At 40.6% G+C, this 17,719-nt stretch overlaps 1 protein-coding gene across 7 annotated transcripts in view; it reads left to right on the top strand.

The window, feature by feature from the left end:
• The window catches only part of CPED1 (cadherin like and PC-esterase domain containing 1), a 288,374-nt gene that overhangs the window by 111,817 nt on the left and 158,838 nt on the right, over window positions 1-17,719 (top strand). For all 7 annotated transcript variants that reach the window (XM_059711653.1, XM_059711654.1, XM_059711656.1 and 4 more), the window contains 4 exons: window positions 12,757-12,899; window positions 13,607-13,679; window positions 14,852-15,019; window positions 15,875-15,979. In XM_059711653.1, the coding sequence (XP_059567636.1) occupies window positions 12,757-12,899; window positions 13,607-13,679; window positions 14,852-15,019; window positions 15,875-15,979 (489 nt within the window). The remainder of the gene's footprint in view (window positions 1-12,756; window positions 12,900-13,606; window positions 13,680-14,851; window positions 15,020-15,874; window positions 15,980-17,719) is intronic.

Consider the following 17,719-nt stretch of genomic DNA (forward strand, 5'->3'; position numbering starts at 1 on the left):
AAGTCTAGTCAAGGGCACATGCCTGGGTTGCGGGCTCGATCCCCAGTAGGTGGCGTGCAGGAGGCAGCCAATCAATGATTCATTCTCAACATTGATGTTTCTATCTCTCTCTCCCTCTCCCTTCCTGTCTGAAATCAATAAAAAATATATATATATTTTAAAAAATAATACAATAATTAATGAATAATAGCAGGATTAAACTCTGTGTTTCACGGACTCACAAATGCAAACTTACCCAGCCCTGCATATACCCAAATATTATGTGGCTCCCCCTTTAAATCAGCTTCTCTGTGTCTAGTGTCTAAACACAGCCTTCTCTCCAGGTTTAAAGAAGTGCTGTACCAAAATTATTTCCACTGGAAATTTTATTTCCATTTGAAAAGTATGAGATTTCCCCATGGGCTTGATTACCCAAATCATCTACATAAATAATATGTATTCAAGTCACAGAAGGTAAAATCAAGCTCAGACATCACAGAAGAAAAACATTATGCTAAAGAAATATATTTCGTTTTCATGCTTCCAAAGAGTTACTGTTAAAGTGAAAAGTGGGATTTAAAAATGACCAGGGCAGTGATGACACCCTTTCAGGCTGAGTGATAAGCAAATATTGATTGCAATTCTACTCTAAAGGAGAGAGAGAGAAACCATTACTGCTGGATCTAGAAGACTAAAAAGAAAAGTCCCAAGGCATGACCTTTGGGGCCCTTGGGATAGATGTCCATGGGAAAGTTCTCATAGCAGGTGCATGAGCTCAGGCAAGCCTTTACCCTCTCTGAACCACTTTCTGTGTCTGTAAAATAGGAATAGTTTCCAGTGGGTTAAATGAGGTTTTCAGTCCTTGTACACATATTTACTGGGCATTTCCCATAAGCTACTCATTGTGTAAGTTTCCAGTGATACAGTAATAAACAAGACAAAATCCCTACCTCTGTGGAGTTTATGTGGAATGGTAGATGAGTTAAAGAACTAATTATACATATATTAGAGGTCCAGTGCACGAAATTCGTGCACTCCAGGGTTGTGGGGGGGGGGTGGTCCCTCAGCCCAGTCTGCACACTCTCACAGTCCAGGAGCCCTTGGGGGATGTCCAACTGACGGCTTACTAGTAAGTTCATTCCCTGCAGGGAGCAGGCCTAAGCTGGCAGTCAGACATCCCCCATTTACTGTAAGCTCTAAAGTTTAGGATTATGTTTTTAAAGAACTTTTTATTGATTTTTAGAGAGAGAACAAGAGAGAGGGATAGAGAGAAAAACATCAATATGAAAGACTTACATCAATTGGTTGCCATCTGCATGCCCCCTACCCGGGTATGTGCCCTGACCAGGAATCAAACTGGCAACCCTTTGGTGCATGGAGGATGGATAGATAGATAGATAGATAGATAGATAGATAGATAGATACATACATACATACATACATACATACATACATACATACATACATAGAGGAATATGGCTGGCTGCCCTGGACAGTGCAGCTCAGTTGGTTGGGTATTGTCCCATGCACTAAAGGGTTATTAATAAGTGCAAATGAATAAAATTATTCATGTCGCTGAAAGCACAAAACTTATTTAAGTATTAGAAGTTTGATCTAATTCCAGGAAATGAGTAAAAACTATCCACATTTAGGTTCAGCCAAGTAATTGCGATTTTTCATGGTTTACTCTACAGGAAGACAATTTTCAAAGAGCTAAAACAAATGATGATAATATTTATGTTCTTAAATCATTTGATTTAACACAAACTTTGTTCTTGATCCAGGCAATTTAAGTTACAAAAAAAAATATTTTTAGTTTTTCCAAAAGGTAATTGGGCTACACAAATGCTCAAGTTGTTGAATTGATATTAGATATGCTTGAAAATTGTGTCGGTTTCATCAGAGTAAAAACAGATAATCCGTTCTTCTGTATTTCAGGGTCCATCCACATCCCTAAACTAGTGCAGTCAAAGGCGCCAGGGCAGAAGTAGTGCTGGCTTTGCTGCCAGCACCCTCCCTGGCTCCCTCCTGGCTGCAGGACCTGAGGCACGTGCTTGTGTTGGGAGCATCAGGCTCTGCCTTTGTAAAAGGGGGACCATGAGCTTCAGCCTCAGCATTGCTGTGAATAGAAACAAAACAGTGCATAAGCAATGGTCATTTCAGGTCCCGGCGTCAGCTTAGCTAAGGTCATTAAATACAACCCAGAATTATAGCCAAATAACCACAGGTGCACTCAATGAGAACTTGCATCAGTACTTAGGTTTGCTATTTAGTCATTTTTATCTCTTTCTCAAATCTCTTTTCCTTCTATTTTAAAATACTACATTTCCCCCCCATAAATCCTGACCCTTTAAAACACCAAGGAGACGCCTTCCCAGAGTCCAGAATGCTCACGAGGACCTTATGGCGCCACAGCTCTCTGGCATGCAGCAGGTGCCTTCCTCAGGACCAGACACGTCCAGAGCCATGACTCTCAAGCGGGGTGCCATGTTGTGTGCCTCTGGGGATCCAGAAAGACCCCCTAAGGCAGGGGTGGGGAACTTTTTTCTGGAAGGGCCATTTAGACATTTATGACATCATTTGCAGGCCATACAAAATTACTAACTTGAAGATTAGCCTGCTATGTTCGGTCACAACATGTAAATAACTCACCCCTAATGCCTTGGTAGGACCAGACCAAATGATTTCACAGGCTGTTTTGGTTTGCGTTTCCCTAATGATTAGTGATGTCAAGCACCTATAATAATAAAAGCATAATATGATAATTAGACCAGACAGCCGAATGACCTTCCGGACATCATTCCAGATGTCCTTCTGAATGAAGCCATGGTGGCGGGGGCCAAGGCAGAGGTGGTTAGGGGTGATCAGGCAGGCAGGCAGAGGCAGGGGTGATCAGGCAGGTAGGCGAGTGGTTAGGGGTGATCAGGCAGGCAGGCAGAGGCAGGGGTGATCAGGCAGGTAGGCGAGTGGTTAGGGGTGATAAAGCAGGCAGGTGAGTGGTTAGGGGTGATCAGGCAGGCAGGCAGAGGGGTTAGAGGCGATCAAGCAGGCAGGTGAGTGGTTAGAGCAATCAAGCAGGGAGGCGAGTGGTTAGGGGTGATCAGGCAGGCAGGCAGGCAGGTGAGTGGTTAGGAGCCAGCGGTAACAGATTGCGAGAGGGATGACCGACTGCCAGTTGAGGCCTGATCCTTGTGGGTCCCAAATTTCAAGAGGGTGCAGGCCAAGCTGAGGGACCACCCCCTTACCCCGCCCCGTCCCATGCACGAATTTCGTGCACCAGGCCTCTAGCCTTTTCATATACTTGTTGGTGCAAAATGATTTTAAGTACCAATATTCCTTATTCTGAGAGAAAATTTTCTCTTTTATACGCTAATACTGACAGAAATTCTAGTACACATTGGTAAGGCTCAATGCTATGAAACACTACTCAAAGTTCTAAATATTGAAATATCAGTATTTTCTTGTAGCTTTATAATTAGTCAAGAGTATGACTTAAAAAGAACTCTGATATTGGTTAATCTTGCATTCTTTGTTTTAACTCTTAGTTTAAATTTTCTTATCTCAAAAATCCCCTCAAACAGCGGTAAGCTTCTATTTTTCAAAGGTTTTATTGCAACACACCAGAAAAATGCATATCTTCCCTGTCTCATGAAATGGAAACAAGACATAAACATGTTGTCTGAAAGAGAAAAATTATGTTATCCAGAAGCTCTAGTCATCAATTTCTCTTTCCAAAGTCTCTGTAGTTTCCGTAACGTTGAACTTAGGTTTATTTATTCAACAGTATTTATGCAATACTGACTCTGCATTAGGTATTGACCACCCAAAGATAAAATATATAGTTTCTGCCTTGAAAGATCTTATAATCTAGTGAAAAGCAGACAAAAACTCAGCAAGTTTAACACAGAACAACACAGGTTGCCGTTGAGAGCAACTTGCCCAAGGCCTTGTGGGAGGATGAAGGGAAATAATGAGGCAAAGCCCAGAATGTAGCATGTGAGGGGCTGTGAGACCTGGGCTGGGAATATGAGGCAGAAAGAGGGGCGCCTAGAAGTGTTTTAAGATATCAAAGTCATAACTGAAGTTTTCGTACAAATTTTTTCGACATCTCAGTTTCTCCTGTTCTTTCATTTTAATGATAATTTTGATCCACTTATGTATAAGTTGCTTGAATGGATAGATGTAAAAATTGTAAATACCTTACTGTGTTATACCTTCAATATAACACAAGTATAAACAAATGTTGATGCTTAAAGTGCCAAATTTGGCAACCATGATCTTACAAAGTCATTTTCTATATAATTTATTTTGTATTAAATTTGTACTTCATTTTTACATTGAAGGAGGACAGTTTATAGTTTATAAAATAGATTCATATCATGTTAAAAGTTTTAAGCTTTTGTTGTCTTCATTTTTACCTCACTGCTATGGCACCGATTTCCTTGAGATCTTAAATTCTCATATTTGTGTAACTCAAAAACGTTGATTTAAAGTCTTGACCTAGAGAGGGAGAAGTCTCTTTGATGTCTGAGCTTATGGCTTGATTGTTTTTAAATTAACAAGGAAGGTGAAGGTACTCCTTTGGGCATTTGTGCCTGGGTTAAGGAAGCTCCCAGGTGAAATGTGTTTTTCAGGTTCTTATGGTTTTGAGCGCAATTAATAACCAATAATTTCAGACTTTACGTTGTCTGATGGGACCATTGAGCATGGTTCTCTCTTTCTACATCTGAGCACACTGAGATGCACAGAACTCAAGTAATTTGACCAAGGAAATACAAATTAGTGCAATAAAATATAATACAGCCAGGCACTCAAAGGAGTCTTCCATTAGGCTATTGTGGATTAATTACAAAAAAACGAATCGAAGTATTGGGCCCCTTTTGGGTGACTTACTGAAATCTGATGATTTAAAAAATATACATCTATTAAGCACTAGCATGATTTTACTTCCATTTCTGTAGTTTGCTTGCCACTATACTAAATAAATAGAAGCGGTCAATCAACTGGAACTTTCTTTGAATTAAATGAATTGAAATCTAGGCGGTGAAATAGAAGGAAATATACACAGAGACAAAAATTGGGAACAAAAACCAAAAATAAAACAAGTCACTCCATTTTGAATCGTGCTTTCTGAGCGCCACTTCTCTCTTCTCTCTCAGACGTCTGTTGATAAAGGCAGCTGCGTTCTGGTCCCCGGCATTCCTGGTGCCCGGCATTCCTGGTGCCCGGCATTCCTGGTGCCCGGCATTCACGGTCTTTGGCTTGTGTTAGTCCTTCTCTTAGCAGGAAGATGGGAGAAAAGCCAGTTATTTGGGTCCTTCAGTTTTGCTCTTTCATTTCTGTTAGACGGCGTACCACGGGAGGGGTCCGTGCAATCATCATGCCTCTATACTCTTTTTTAAACATTTCTATTGAAAGGCTTTTTATATTTTAAATATTCTTCCTTGGCTGGTGTCACAAATGTTTGAATTCCCAGAGGCAGCTCGACATTCCCAAGTCATGCATTGCATTATGAGAATCTGAATTCGACAACCACTTTAATTGAATTTCCTTTGAATGGCCGTGGACTTGTTTTAATTAATCAAAGGAGCTACAATGTAGGGAGTTATTGACATGTGCCCGTGGCGATGTAACTTATGTACGTTCTCTCATTTAATCTTAGCAAATGCCTTTATGAAGTAGACACTGTGATGGAATCCCACAAAGTCTCGCAATGTAATAACGACAGACACAGAGCCAAAGTTTTGCCTCTGGGACGTTCTGCCTCTTGAGTCTGTTACCTCTGTGCTTTGTACTTGTCCCCCAGAGCTCAGAGCATGATGATTTCCACATAGTGAAATTCTCAACAAAAATTGAATTAAATGTACTGGCAACCCATTTTCAATGCTCAGTTAGAGTCAGAAATTAAGAAATCATCATTTTCACAGTAAAAGAATAAACGTAATCCTAAGACATTAATTTGATTATTATTTTTTGCCATGAAGGAATAATCTGATCATTCATATTATGTATCTTATATGCTACACAAACATTTTGAACTTTCTTAAATTATTAACCTTGACCTTTGTGATATTCAGGAAACATTAAAATGTGAAAATACAATAATGTGTTCAATAACTCTACATGATATGGTGAAGTGAGTGAAATATGATGAGTTGCTTTTACTTGGAAAAGCATAATATTATTCTGTTTTAACTCAAGGGTGTTAACATTTTCAGTGTTAGCATTAATTTGTTTTCTTTGATCATTCAATTATTACATTCATTTTTCTTAGCCAAATGGAAAAACATCCCAATTGCCAAAGCTAATGATGTGTTCATAGGGTCTTAAAGCATATATCTCATTAGGTTTCTGTTTGTCTGCTGGTAAAAGTTTATGAAGTCAGTATTTGCTTTTCTTGGGGGAATTTTGCTTATATATTTTAAAGATACATTTATCATTTCCTTCAGGTGATTTGTGCCAATATCTGTCCTTCATTACCATAGCAACAAAAGTTTTCCTTTTGCAGATGTAAGCAGTTCAGATAGATGTTGTCTGTTCTTCCAAAACATGAATAGAATACCTGCTTCATGTTTATACAAAAAAATATTTTTAAATTGAAAAGAATTTTTAAATTACAATTGGCATTCAATATTATTTAATATTTGTTTCAGATGCAAAAACATATTTTTAGTCTTTGAAAAGAGTATGTCTTTCCAAAGTCTATGAATTAATGACACTTGTTTTAGACTTTTTAAAATTTTTGACTTGAACTCTGGTGCTAAGCATCCTCTTGAAGTAATTTTGCTGTTGCAATTTTTCTCATAGTTAAGCAAGTAAAAATAGCCATTTGTGATGCCAACTATAGTATTTCTAAGAAGGCATAGACCTGAGCGTCATTTCCTTTTGCAATACTCTCCTATCCTCTCCATCCCAGTGGAGCCTCATTTTAAAACTAGAGGCCCGATGCACGAAATTCGTGCAAGGGGCTCGGCCCTCGCAGCTCCAGTTTCATCTGGCAGGTTGTCCAGAAGGTCGTCTGGATGGTCATTTGGCTGTTTGGTCTAATTAGTACATACCTCTTTATTATATAGGATGGTTGGAGAACACTGAGATTCTGTTAGATTCTTTAATAGTGGATAGATCTCCCATAGCAAAATGCTGTGAAGAAGCAACTTTGGCATACTTGTTTTTGTTGTGATATATGTGAAAAAGTGATAACAAAATGCTTAGATTTGAATTTCATACTTTCCCGTGGCTTTAAAATACATTTTCTCCTAATTTGGTTTCATAGCACTCTGCTGGTAGGTGCTAACCCATTTTAAAGAAGACAAAAAAATTTGGAGAATTGAGTTGCAAGTCTGAGGTCATCTGGCTGGTAGAGTAAGAAATTAAACTTGGGCATTCTGATCAGAAGCCTGTTACAGTTTCGCTTCACTCTCCATGGAGAGATGCCACAGAAAAAGGAAAGAATGGAGTAAACATCTAGACCTAAATCAATTGAAAGTACAAGGTGCAGTGGCACCCCATGTTCATTTAAAAAGCTTCTATTTTTAAAAAACTAAGATGGCGGCATAGGTAAACACTGAAATTGCTGCCTCCCACAACAACTGCAAAAATACAACGAAAAGACAAAATGGACATCATCCAGAACTACAGGAAGGCTGGCTGAGTAGAAATTCTACAACTAGAAGGAAAGAAAAGCACACTGAGAGCCAGAGGAGCTGTGGAAGTAAAGTGCAGAGGTACAGAGGCTCGCGCGAGATAAGGGGCTGGCACCTGAGTACGCGGCTGTCTTTTTGAATCGGGTGGGAGTCACAAGCTCCCGACTGCTCTGAACTCTGGTTCTGGGAAGTCTCTGGGGACCCAGGACTCATACGGGGAGAAACTGGACTGTCTGGCAGCAGGCAGAACTCTGAATTTGAGGGCAGCTTTCCCTCAGAGGTGCTTGCAGCAATTATCGGGACACTGAGACGTGCGGCGCGGCTGTCCTATAGCTGCTTGCTTTACCCTTTGATTCCCTGAGACCCACCCCACCCAGGCTGCAGGCAGAGGCTTTTGCATATGAATGCCCCGGCCCTTTGCAACCTGAAAATTACCTAAGGAATTGCAGCTGGGCCAGACAGATCCAGAACTTCCAAGAGAAGGCCCAAGGTCCCACAGCAGCTTGCATTGCTTCACAGCTGGGTCTCATCAGGGCACCTCCAAACTCCAAAGAAGGAAGGGGAATCTGCACTTCTCTTCGTAGCTCCTGCCAGGTACCCTCAGGCAGAGGCTAAATTAGCACTTCCTTAGATCCAAGAGCCAGTGTACTCAGTTGTCAGAGGGGGACCATCCGGATTACAACTCCTCAGATCCATAAGGGACACACTCAGGGGGCAGACTCAGTGAGCACCAAAGCCCCACTGAAGCAAGTCTTGCCCCAGAAGGGTGTCTTCAGCACAGAAGTTCTCCCACTGCAGACACAGCTGATTCTCACTACCAATTGGCTGGGAGGTCAATTCCTCCCAGTGATCCTACAACAATCAAGGCATAACTACAACAAGACTGTGCACAAAGACCACAAGGGGGTGCACCAAGAGTGTCCACCTCAGGTAACTGGGGAGGCTGAGCCACTGGGCCCTACAGGACACCTAGCACACAAAACCACTCTACCAACACAAAGAAGCATTAAAAAATGCGGAGACAAAGAAACAGGTCACAAATGACAGAAATGGAGGAAAGCAAACAACTGGATATAGAGTTCAAAACCACATTTATAAGGTCTTTAAAGAATTTTATGGAAACTGCCGATAAATTTAGTGAGACCCTGGAGGATATGAAAAAAGACCAACTAGGAATTAAGTATACACTGGCTGAAATAAAGAATAATATACAGAGATCCAACAGCAGACAAGAGGATCCCAAGAATCAAGTCAAAGATTTGAAATACAAAGAAACAAAAAATACCCAACCGAAAAAGAAAAAAGAAAAAAGATTCCAAAAATATGAAGATAGTGTAAGGAGCCTCTGGGACAACTTCAAGCGTACCAACATCAGAATTATAGGGGTACCAGAAGAAGAGAGAGGGCAAGATATTGAAAACCTATTTGAAGAAATAAGGACAGAAAACTTCCCCTACCTGGTGAAAGAAATAGACTTGCAAGTCCAGGAAGCACAGAGAACCCCAAACAAAAGGACTCCAAAGAGGACCACACCAAGACACATCATAATTAAAATGCCAAGAGCAAAAGACAAAGAGAGAATCTCAAAAGCAGCAAGAGAAAGACAGTTAATTACCTACAAGGGAGTACCCATACGACTGTCAGCTGATTTCTCAACAGAAACCATGCAGGCCAGAAGAGAGTGGCAAGAAATATTCAAAGTGATGAATAGAAAGAACCTACAACCAAGATTACTTTATCCAGCAAAGCTATCATTCAGAATAGAAGGTCAGATAAAGAGCTTCACAGATAAGAAAAAGCTAAAGGAGTTCATCACCACCAAACCAGCATTATATGAAATGCTGAAAGGTATTCTTTAAGAAGAGGAAGAAGAAAAAGGAACTCTTACCATTTGCCACAGCATGGATGGAACTGGAGAGCGGATAAATACCACATGATCTCACTCATTTGTGGAATATAATGAACAACATAAACTGATGAACAAGGGCTGATCCAGAGACGGAGAGGCATTCATTGGACTGTCGGGCCTTGGAGGGAAAGTAGGGGAGGGTGGGGGTAAGGGGGAACGATCAACCAAAGGACTTATATGCAAGCATATAGGGCTAACCAATGGACACGGACAATGGGGGGGGGCGGTGAGGGCATGAGCGGGGGGAGGGGGGGTTGGGGGTAACGTGGGGATAAGGACACATATGTAATATCTTAATCAATAAAAAATATATTAAAAAATAAATAAAAAGCTTCTATTTTTAAAATATGTGTGATTATTATATAATATGTATGATATAAACGGGTGACAAAGTAGGTTTACGTTTGTATGTAAAACAGTTTATTTTTGTATTATTATTTATTTAATTATTGTACTATTTATTACTATTCTTAACCTATTTTTGCCTACTCCTGTATTCATTATATAATATACCTGCAGAATATTATATACTCTTTCTATATATAATATACGTTATGTATATATACTACATTATATATATACTAGGGGCCTGGTGCACGAAATTCGTGCACTGAGCGGGGGGGCTGTCCCTCAGCCCAGCCTGCCCCATCTCACATACTGGGAGCCCTCAGGGGATGTCCTAGTGACGGCTTAGGCCCGCTCCCTGCTCTCCTTGGGGATAGGGCCTAAGCCGCAGTCTGACCTCCCTTTGTGGGAGGTGAGTGGGCTGGTCAGGGAAAGGCACCAGCCCCATCACCCTGCTGCTGCACCCACTGCCAGTTACTGCAGCCAACAAGGTCTTTTCATCAACACAGACTCCAGTCCCTTCACCATGAAAAAATGACAACTTTCTTTAGGTATTTTCAAGATGTGTCTTTCATATAATAATAATTTCTTTATTATTGTTTTTATCCTCACCTGAGGATATGTTTCCATTGATTTTTAAGAATGTGGAAGAGAAAGGGAAAGACAGAGAGAAACATCAAAGTGAAAGGAACACTTTGATTTGTTGCCAACTGCATGAGCTCTGACCTGGGCCCTGGCCAGGGAGGAGCCTGCAACCTAGGTACATGCCCTTGGTCAGAATTGAACTCAGACCCTGCCATCGGCAGGCCAAGACATTATCCACTGAACCAAACTGGCTAGGGCAGGATATGACATTTCTTAGCCCTCCAGCAGCAGACCTTCGTTTTTTTCCCCAGGAGTGTGGTGAAAAACCCTAGATCGCCTTTTTGGATTCTTATTATCCAAGTTACTAAGAATATTACCAGTAGCATACAGGGAGCTTAACCAATGAGTGGTCAGAAAAGGTGTTTCCTCTGTAGTTCACACCAATCGCTGGCTTGCCCCCCACCACCCCCCCACCAGGCCTGATGCCTCTGACCCAGGCTTCAGGCCTGGGCAGGGAACCTCCATATCCCCCTGATCACCAGCTCTGCCCCCCGCCCAGGCCTGATGCCTCTGGCCCAGGCATCAGGCCTGGGCAGGGGACCCCCAAACCCCTCCGATTTCTGTCTCCGGCCCCCGCCCAGGCCTGACACCTTGGCCAGAGGCATTGACCTCCATCACCCTCTGATCACCGGATCGGCCCCTTGCCCAGGCCTGACGCCTCTGCTAGAGGCGTCAGGCCTGGGCAGGGGACCCACATCTCCCCCCGATCACCGGCTTCTGTGGCTTCTGGGGCTGGCCTTCGGCCCAGGATGGTGGCTTGCACTGGCGGCCTCACAGTCCAGCCCTGCCTGCAGTATGCAAATTAGCCGCCATCTTTGTTGGTGGTTAATTTGCATATCATGCTGATTAGCCAATGGGAGGCGTAGCGAAGGTATGGTCAATTACCATGTTTGTCTATTATTTGATAGGGTATATACTAGAGGCCCGGTGCACAAAAATTTGTGCACTCGGGGAGGGGGTGTCCCTCAGCCCTGCCTGTGCCCTCTCGCTGTCTGGGACCCCTTGGGGGATGTCCACCTACTGGCTTAGGCCCACTCCCTGGGGGATTGGGCCTAAGCTGGCAGTCAGACATCCCTCTGGCAGCCCGGGAGGCCTCAGGGAATGTCCACTTGCCAGCTGGGAGCAGTTCTAAGCTTCAGTCGGACATCCTTAGTGCTGCTGAGGAGGTGGGAGAGGCTCCCACCACCACCGCTGTACTGGCAGCCATTAGCCTGGCTCTTTGGCTGAGCAGAGCTTCCCCTGTGGGAGTGCACTGACCACCAGGGGGTATCTCCTGCATTGAGTGTCAGCCCCCTGGTGGTCAGTGTGTGTCATAGTGACCAGTCATTCCCAGTCATTCTGCTGTTAGGGTCAATTTTCATATTAACCTTTTATTATATATGATAGAGGCCTGTTGCATGGGTGGGGGCCAGCCGGTTTGCCCTGAAGGGTGTCCAAGATCAGGGTGGGGGTCCTGCTAGGGTGCCTAGCCAGCCTGGGTGAGGGCCTGATGGCTGTTTGCAGGCTGGTCAAGTCCTCCAGTGGGGACCCTCACCCCATGGGGGTGTGGCCAGCCTGGGTGAGGGGCTGAGTGCTGTCTTCAGGCTGGCCACACTCCCTCCAAGGCTGGGGTGCCTGGCCAACCTGGGTGAGGGGCTAAGGGTCGTTTTCAGGCTGGCTACAGGCCCTTCAGGGTGGGGGGGCCCCACTGAGGTGCCTGGCCAGCCTGGGTGAGGGGCTGATGGCCATTTTCAGGCTGGTCACGCCCGCAGGCTTGAAGCAGGTATCTGGGATTTATTTAACTTCTATAATTGAAACTTTGTTGCCTTGGTCCCGCTCGAAGCTTGGGTTCCCCTGGCAACCCATGTCCCCAGCCTCTCCTTGAGCGGAGGCCCACACTGGCTGGAAGCGGGTATCTGGGATTTATTTATCTTCTATAATTGAAGCTTTATAGCCTTGAGTGGAGCTCAGGGCCGGCAGGGCAGGCGGGAAGCTTGGCTTCCTCCATCACCGGGGCAACCAAGCCTCCTGCTCGCTCCAACTTCATGGCCGCCATCTTTGTGATGGAGTGATGGTTAATTTGCATATTACTATTTTATTCGATAGGATGTCTTAGATTATCAAACTTTCCTAATTAGGAGTTTTTAAGTGTGACAAAGAGAATCTAAAGGAATCTTTCAAATAGGTCACCTTGGAAATGATAGAGAAACAAATTGAGATGCTGTTTGAACATATGAACTATTTACTTTGTTACAGCTGCAAACCTTTTTTGAGACATTCCTGAGGGCCAGTTCGCCTCTCCAGGCTTTGGATAACATGAAGGAAGCAATCAGCAAACTCCTGCTGGCGACCGAAGCTTTCAGCCAAAATTCTCCTCTGGGACCGAAGGCCTTCCACAGGTGAAAGCAAAGTCTGATGTTAAAAAAAGAAAAACCCTACCTTCCAGAAATTGATTGTTAGTGAAAATATACCCTAATTATCACATGTAGGTGCTTCTTGGAAAACGTTCTGTTTACTTGTTTATAGATCCTAAAACATCCGAGCACATTGCAGACTCGTCCGGATCTAAATAGTGGGTGACAAGAAGTAAAGCAACATTACTTAAACTAATTTTTTAAATTGCAGCCCCTTTCAAGCTTAGCTATTTCTATCATATACTTACCATTGACTAGATATATTTTTTCTTACAGGCTTTTATGAACAAAATTCAGTAACTCCTCTGTCCATATCTCAGTCAACTTGAATATCATCTAATGCCTTTTTCCTAGGGAAATGTTAAAGCTGGTATGCCAGAAGAGGGGTGACTCCATTAAGCGTGATCATGCTTTGTACATGAATGAGACTATTTAGATTTTCACAGCGTAACTTCATTGTTTAGTTTAATGTGCTATGAATACTTTAGATATATTTGTATTTTCTGTAAGAAACAAAACAGATTCCAAATCCAAAATTAAATTGTATGCAATTTTAGATGATCCGAAAACTGCTCTTTTTAATTCTTACAGACCTTGAAATGTAACTAGAATAACTATTCATAATGTGACTCCAAATAATAGGTTAAATGCAGCAGATACAATGTAATTTGTTCCCTGTGGTTTTATTTCAGATGCAGCTTATGTTTTCAACTTTTAACTTTTGACATTGGTTATGGCAGTTTCACATCCCCTATGGTGCTCCAGGTGAGTGTGCCAAAGGGCTGTGTGAGTTTCCACTTTTTGCTGAACGGTGTGTGTGTGTGTGTGTGTGTGTGTGTGTGTGTGTGTGTGTGTGTGTGTGTGTGACTGTGTCATTTTCATTCATAGTAAGGAGTCAATAAATAGCAACTTCATTAAAGTCACTACTTACGTTTATGGTGGCTCAGAAAATTAACGAGTATGTGGAGAGCCTGTGATTTGAGTTCCAGTTCCAACTATGCATTCCTACAGAACAAGCATGGATTTTCCTATGGTTCAAAAACTGCTTAGGAAAGAAATAGGGTATAAAGCTAAGTATGTGGAATGCAGAAAAGCAGACATTTAGACAATAGAAACCAGCAGATTACCAAGCTTATTCCCACGGGTTTGTAAGAAAAAGGTAACTCATTCTTTCCATATTTACTTTAAAATTGGCCTGTATTTTAATGTAAAAGATCATAGAAATGTTTGAATATATGATTTTGCTAGTATAAATATGTATAAATTGAAGAGTTTTTGTATATTCTTACTCTTATAATTTCTCTCAAATCAAATGAACTCATTCCGATAATTTCCTCCAAGATATTTTTAATCTAAAATAGCCATTAGTGAAAAAAGAATTGGTTGAATTCATCTATAGAAAGCTTTATTTTGGGATATGGAGTGGGAAAGCGGGAAGAGGAACAAAATAAAATTATGTGCAACCAGAATTCAATTTTATATTGCATTGATTGATTTTCAAGCTTTTCTATTGGGAGAATGATTACATTATATGTGACATTTGGTTGAATAGGTCAAAGATTTATCCATAAAATTTAAAAACTATGAATTTATGTATTATAACGGTCATTCAACATTTTACACACATCTAACAGCTTGTTATGCTCTTTGAAATGTATTGTTCAGAACTGTTATAGGTTATCTTCCATGCACACAAGTTCTTCAACAGTGGTTTCAAGCTAAGCTAATGTGACTTTATAATCCATTAGTTAATTTTATTACAAGGAATTTTATCTTGGAAAGAATATTACATTTTATGAGACTGTTGACCTCCAAAAAGACCACTAGATGTCAGTTCTGATCTGCAATCCAATAGGAAATGAATCATGTCTTAGAAGTGACACTGCAGTAAAAGTAAGTCAATGAAATATATTTTCTGTCCTTCTTCTTTCTCACAGGTGCATGGGCATTTAAATTTTCAAGATGACGATAATATTAATTTTGAGGACCAAAACACAGAAGAATTTCTTTTAAAAGATACTTTCAATTTTCTCTTCTCGAATGAATCTTCACTTTCAATATTCTCTGAGATATTTCAGAGACTCTACAGATCAGCTGTATCCAAGGTAAGTGCATATTTTTTGTACTGGAAAATATTTTTTTCCAAGTCATTTTTCACAAGATTCTATTTTCTTTATGGTGTAATTAAGCAACTTGATAATTCATTTGAAATGAATTTGTATCAGTTATATTACACTTCTTAGTATTGTTCTCCATCTGAGGACCAATATTATTTTTGTGTCAGCTAGGTATGTGACTAATTATGATAAAGTTATCAGTTGAAATGAAGAAAAGTAGTTCCTAATTCATAAGGAACACTTGCAGATATTATGACAAATACATATTATATGTTATAGAATAAAAGGAGTACCATAACTTTTTGGAGTAAGTCTAGAAAGCAGTGAGTGTTCCAGGTTGACATCAAGGGTCTTGAGTTATAACATTAATTTTTTGAAACATTCACACCTGGTTAACAGATTAGAAAGCGATGGTTAGGATATAATACGTCATAGTGCATTGATTAGTTTTTATGGAATGTAAATAGAAGTGTTATTGAGGCCTCAGGAATATCTGTACAGATTACTAGGTATGTTACCATTCTCTATATGTTGCTGCTGCATTCTCTAGTACCTGGAGGCTAAAGGGGACTCTTTCTGCGTTCCCACAATGCCCCCCACCTTCTGCCTCTTGGGTTCCTCTCCCCAGCCTTACTAACAGAGCGATTTCATTCAGGTTCTCTTTGTCAAATATGAAGTTCTCTTACATGCAGACACCATTGTCATGGGTTGAAGTTATTATGTATTAGCATTCATTAGCCCAGCTGTTTATTTACAGAGTGCAAAATTTCATTGGTTTGTGAAGTGGGCTGCAACTGGGCCGTAGCAAATGCTTAAGGATTGTTTTTTCCCTCCTTTTTATAGGGTGAAAACTACAAAAAGGAATTGAATCGATGCCTATCTTTAGAGGAGATTAATTCAATTATGACTTTCATAAAGGAACTTGGGAGCTTGGGGCAATTCCAACTGGTAAAAAAAAAAAGTGCCATTTGATTCATCTTGATTACTGAGGTTATAGTAAATCAGCCATAAACTGCTTGCTTTTGATTTTAACTTAGGTGAATATATTTCTTTAAGGAACAGAAATTTTTGTAAACTCCTTTCTTCTGTTCAGAGATATATGAAGATGAGAAGAGCCCATATTCTTGAAGAGTTTATAAAAATATGTCTTATTAAAGCTAAAAGAATATGAGGTTGTTAAAGCTGCCAGGATTTGACAGTTTTTAAGGAGAAAATATCCAAATTTCTAAAGAAGTTTTGCTTTTAGCTTTGGGATATTATCATGTGACCAAAATTTTTTCTGCTTATGCCCTTGTTGTGTAAAATCAAATATTATTGAATATAATAATATTTAGGAAAACTATCTAAGTCTTAATTTGTTATAACTCACCACCAAAATAAGAAAATTTAAAGTGAGAAAGAAAATCTACACTAATAAAAGAGAAAGATGCAAATTGACTGTACCTTCACAATGCCCACCAGCCAATCAGGAGTGGGTATGCAAATTAATCCAACAAAGATGGCAGGTTAATTTGCCATACGCAGGTGCTGAGTGGCTGGGGGTGATGCGGAACACCCCAGCTGCTCCGGGCCTCTGGGCAGCATGGGAAGGCATAAAGGTGGCTCCAGGCCAGAGCGAAGGTGGTGCCAGCAACCAGGGGAAAGAAGGCCCATTCTTGCACAAATCTTCATGCATTGGGCCTCCAGTAATTAAATAATTATAATAACTTTTACTGGATTCAGCCTTAAAAATACCATGTTTTTCTATGTATTTTCTTGGGTTCTGTTCATTTATTGAAGGATAATTTATACGTATATGTGCATTCTCATTACTTGCTTTGTTTCTAGTTCTGCCACTTGTATATATAGATTATAATGAATTTGCATTTTTCTGCCTAAGATGTTTATATAAAACATTTTAACACAGCACTTTTAAAAATCCACTGATAATATGTTATTAATGTGTTTGGATCAAATATTTATTTCTTACTATAAGAAATCACGTATTCATATGCTACTTGTATGAGTTATAACCAACTTACTATTTGCTCTTATAATTTAGCCCCATATGTTGGAGGGTTCAAAGTAAGCTTATTGCCCCAACGATAATTAAATGCATGGATCATCACTTTAATTATTGGACACATAGTATTACACTCATGGCAGTTTGGCTTCATACTATACAAAGATCATCAGAGACTGGTCTCATTCTTCAGGAATTCATCACTTAAGATGTTGTGAATGTCAAGAACATCTCTTAGCAGAATGTGGGGGAGAACTAATGAATTACCTCACAGGAGAAAGGGCACACAGCGATTTATATACTGTGAGAGTTGAAAGAGAATGCAGATATTTTTTGGTAGGATTAATATCTCTCGCTTCGATATAACTCACTTGTAACACAAGAGGATTCCTACTCATTCTTCCTGCTGCCTGACCCACCCTGTTACTCAGCTGTTTTCAGGTATCTGTAGGAAGGAGAAATCTATTTACATTCAATGAAAAGAGAACAAAAACTCACCCCATTTGGAAATAGGATCATCAAAAAAATGAGAGCCATATTAAAAGTGGCATTTACCTTGACAACTACACAGAAAATTACATGATGGTGCTGAAAATGGATTTTCAATAAATACTGATTTTTTAAAATATCTGAATATAAACTACTTTCTTAGTAATACTACCTTTAAATTTATTGTATACGACTTA

Source organism: Myotis daubentonii, chromosome 10 (assembly GCF_963259705.1).
Source record: "Myotis daubentonii chromosome 10, mMyoDau2.1, whole genome shotgun sequence".
NCBI classification, from domain to species: domain Eukaryota; kingdom Metazoa; phylum Chordata; class Mammalia; order Chiroptera; family Vespertilionidae; genus Myotis; species Myotis daubentonii.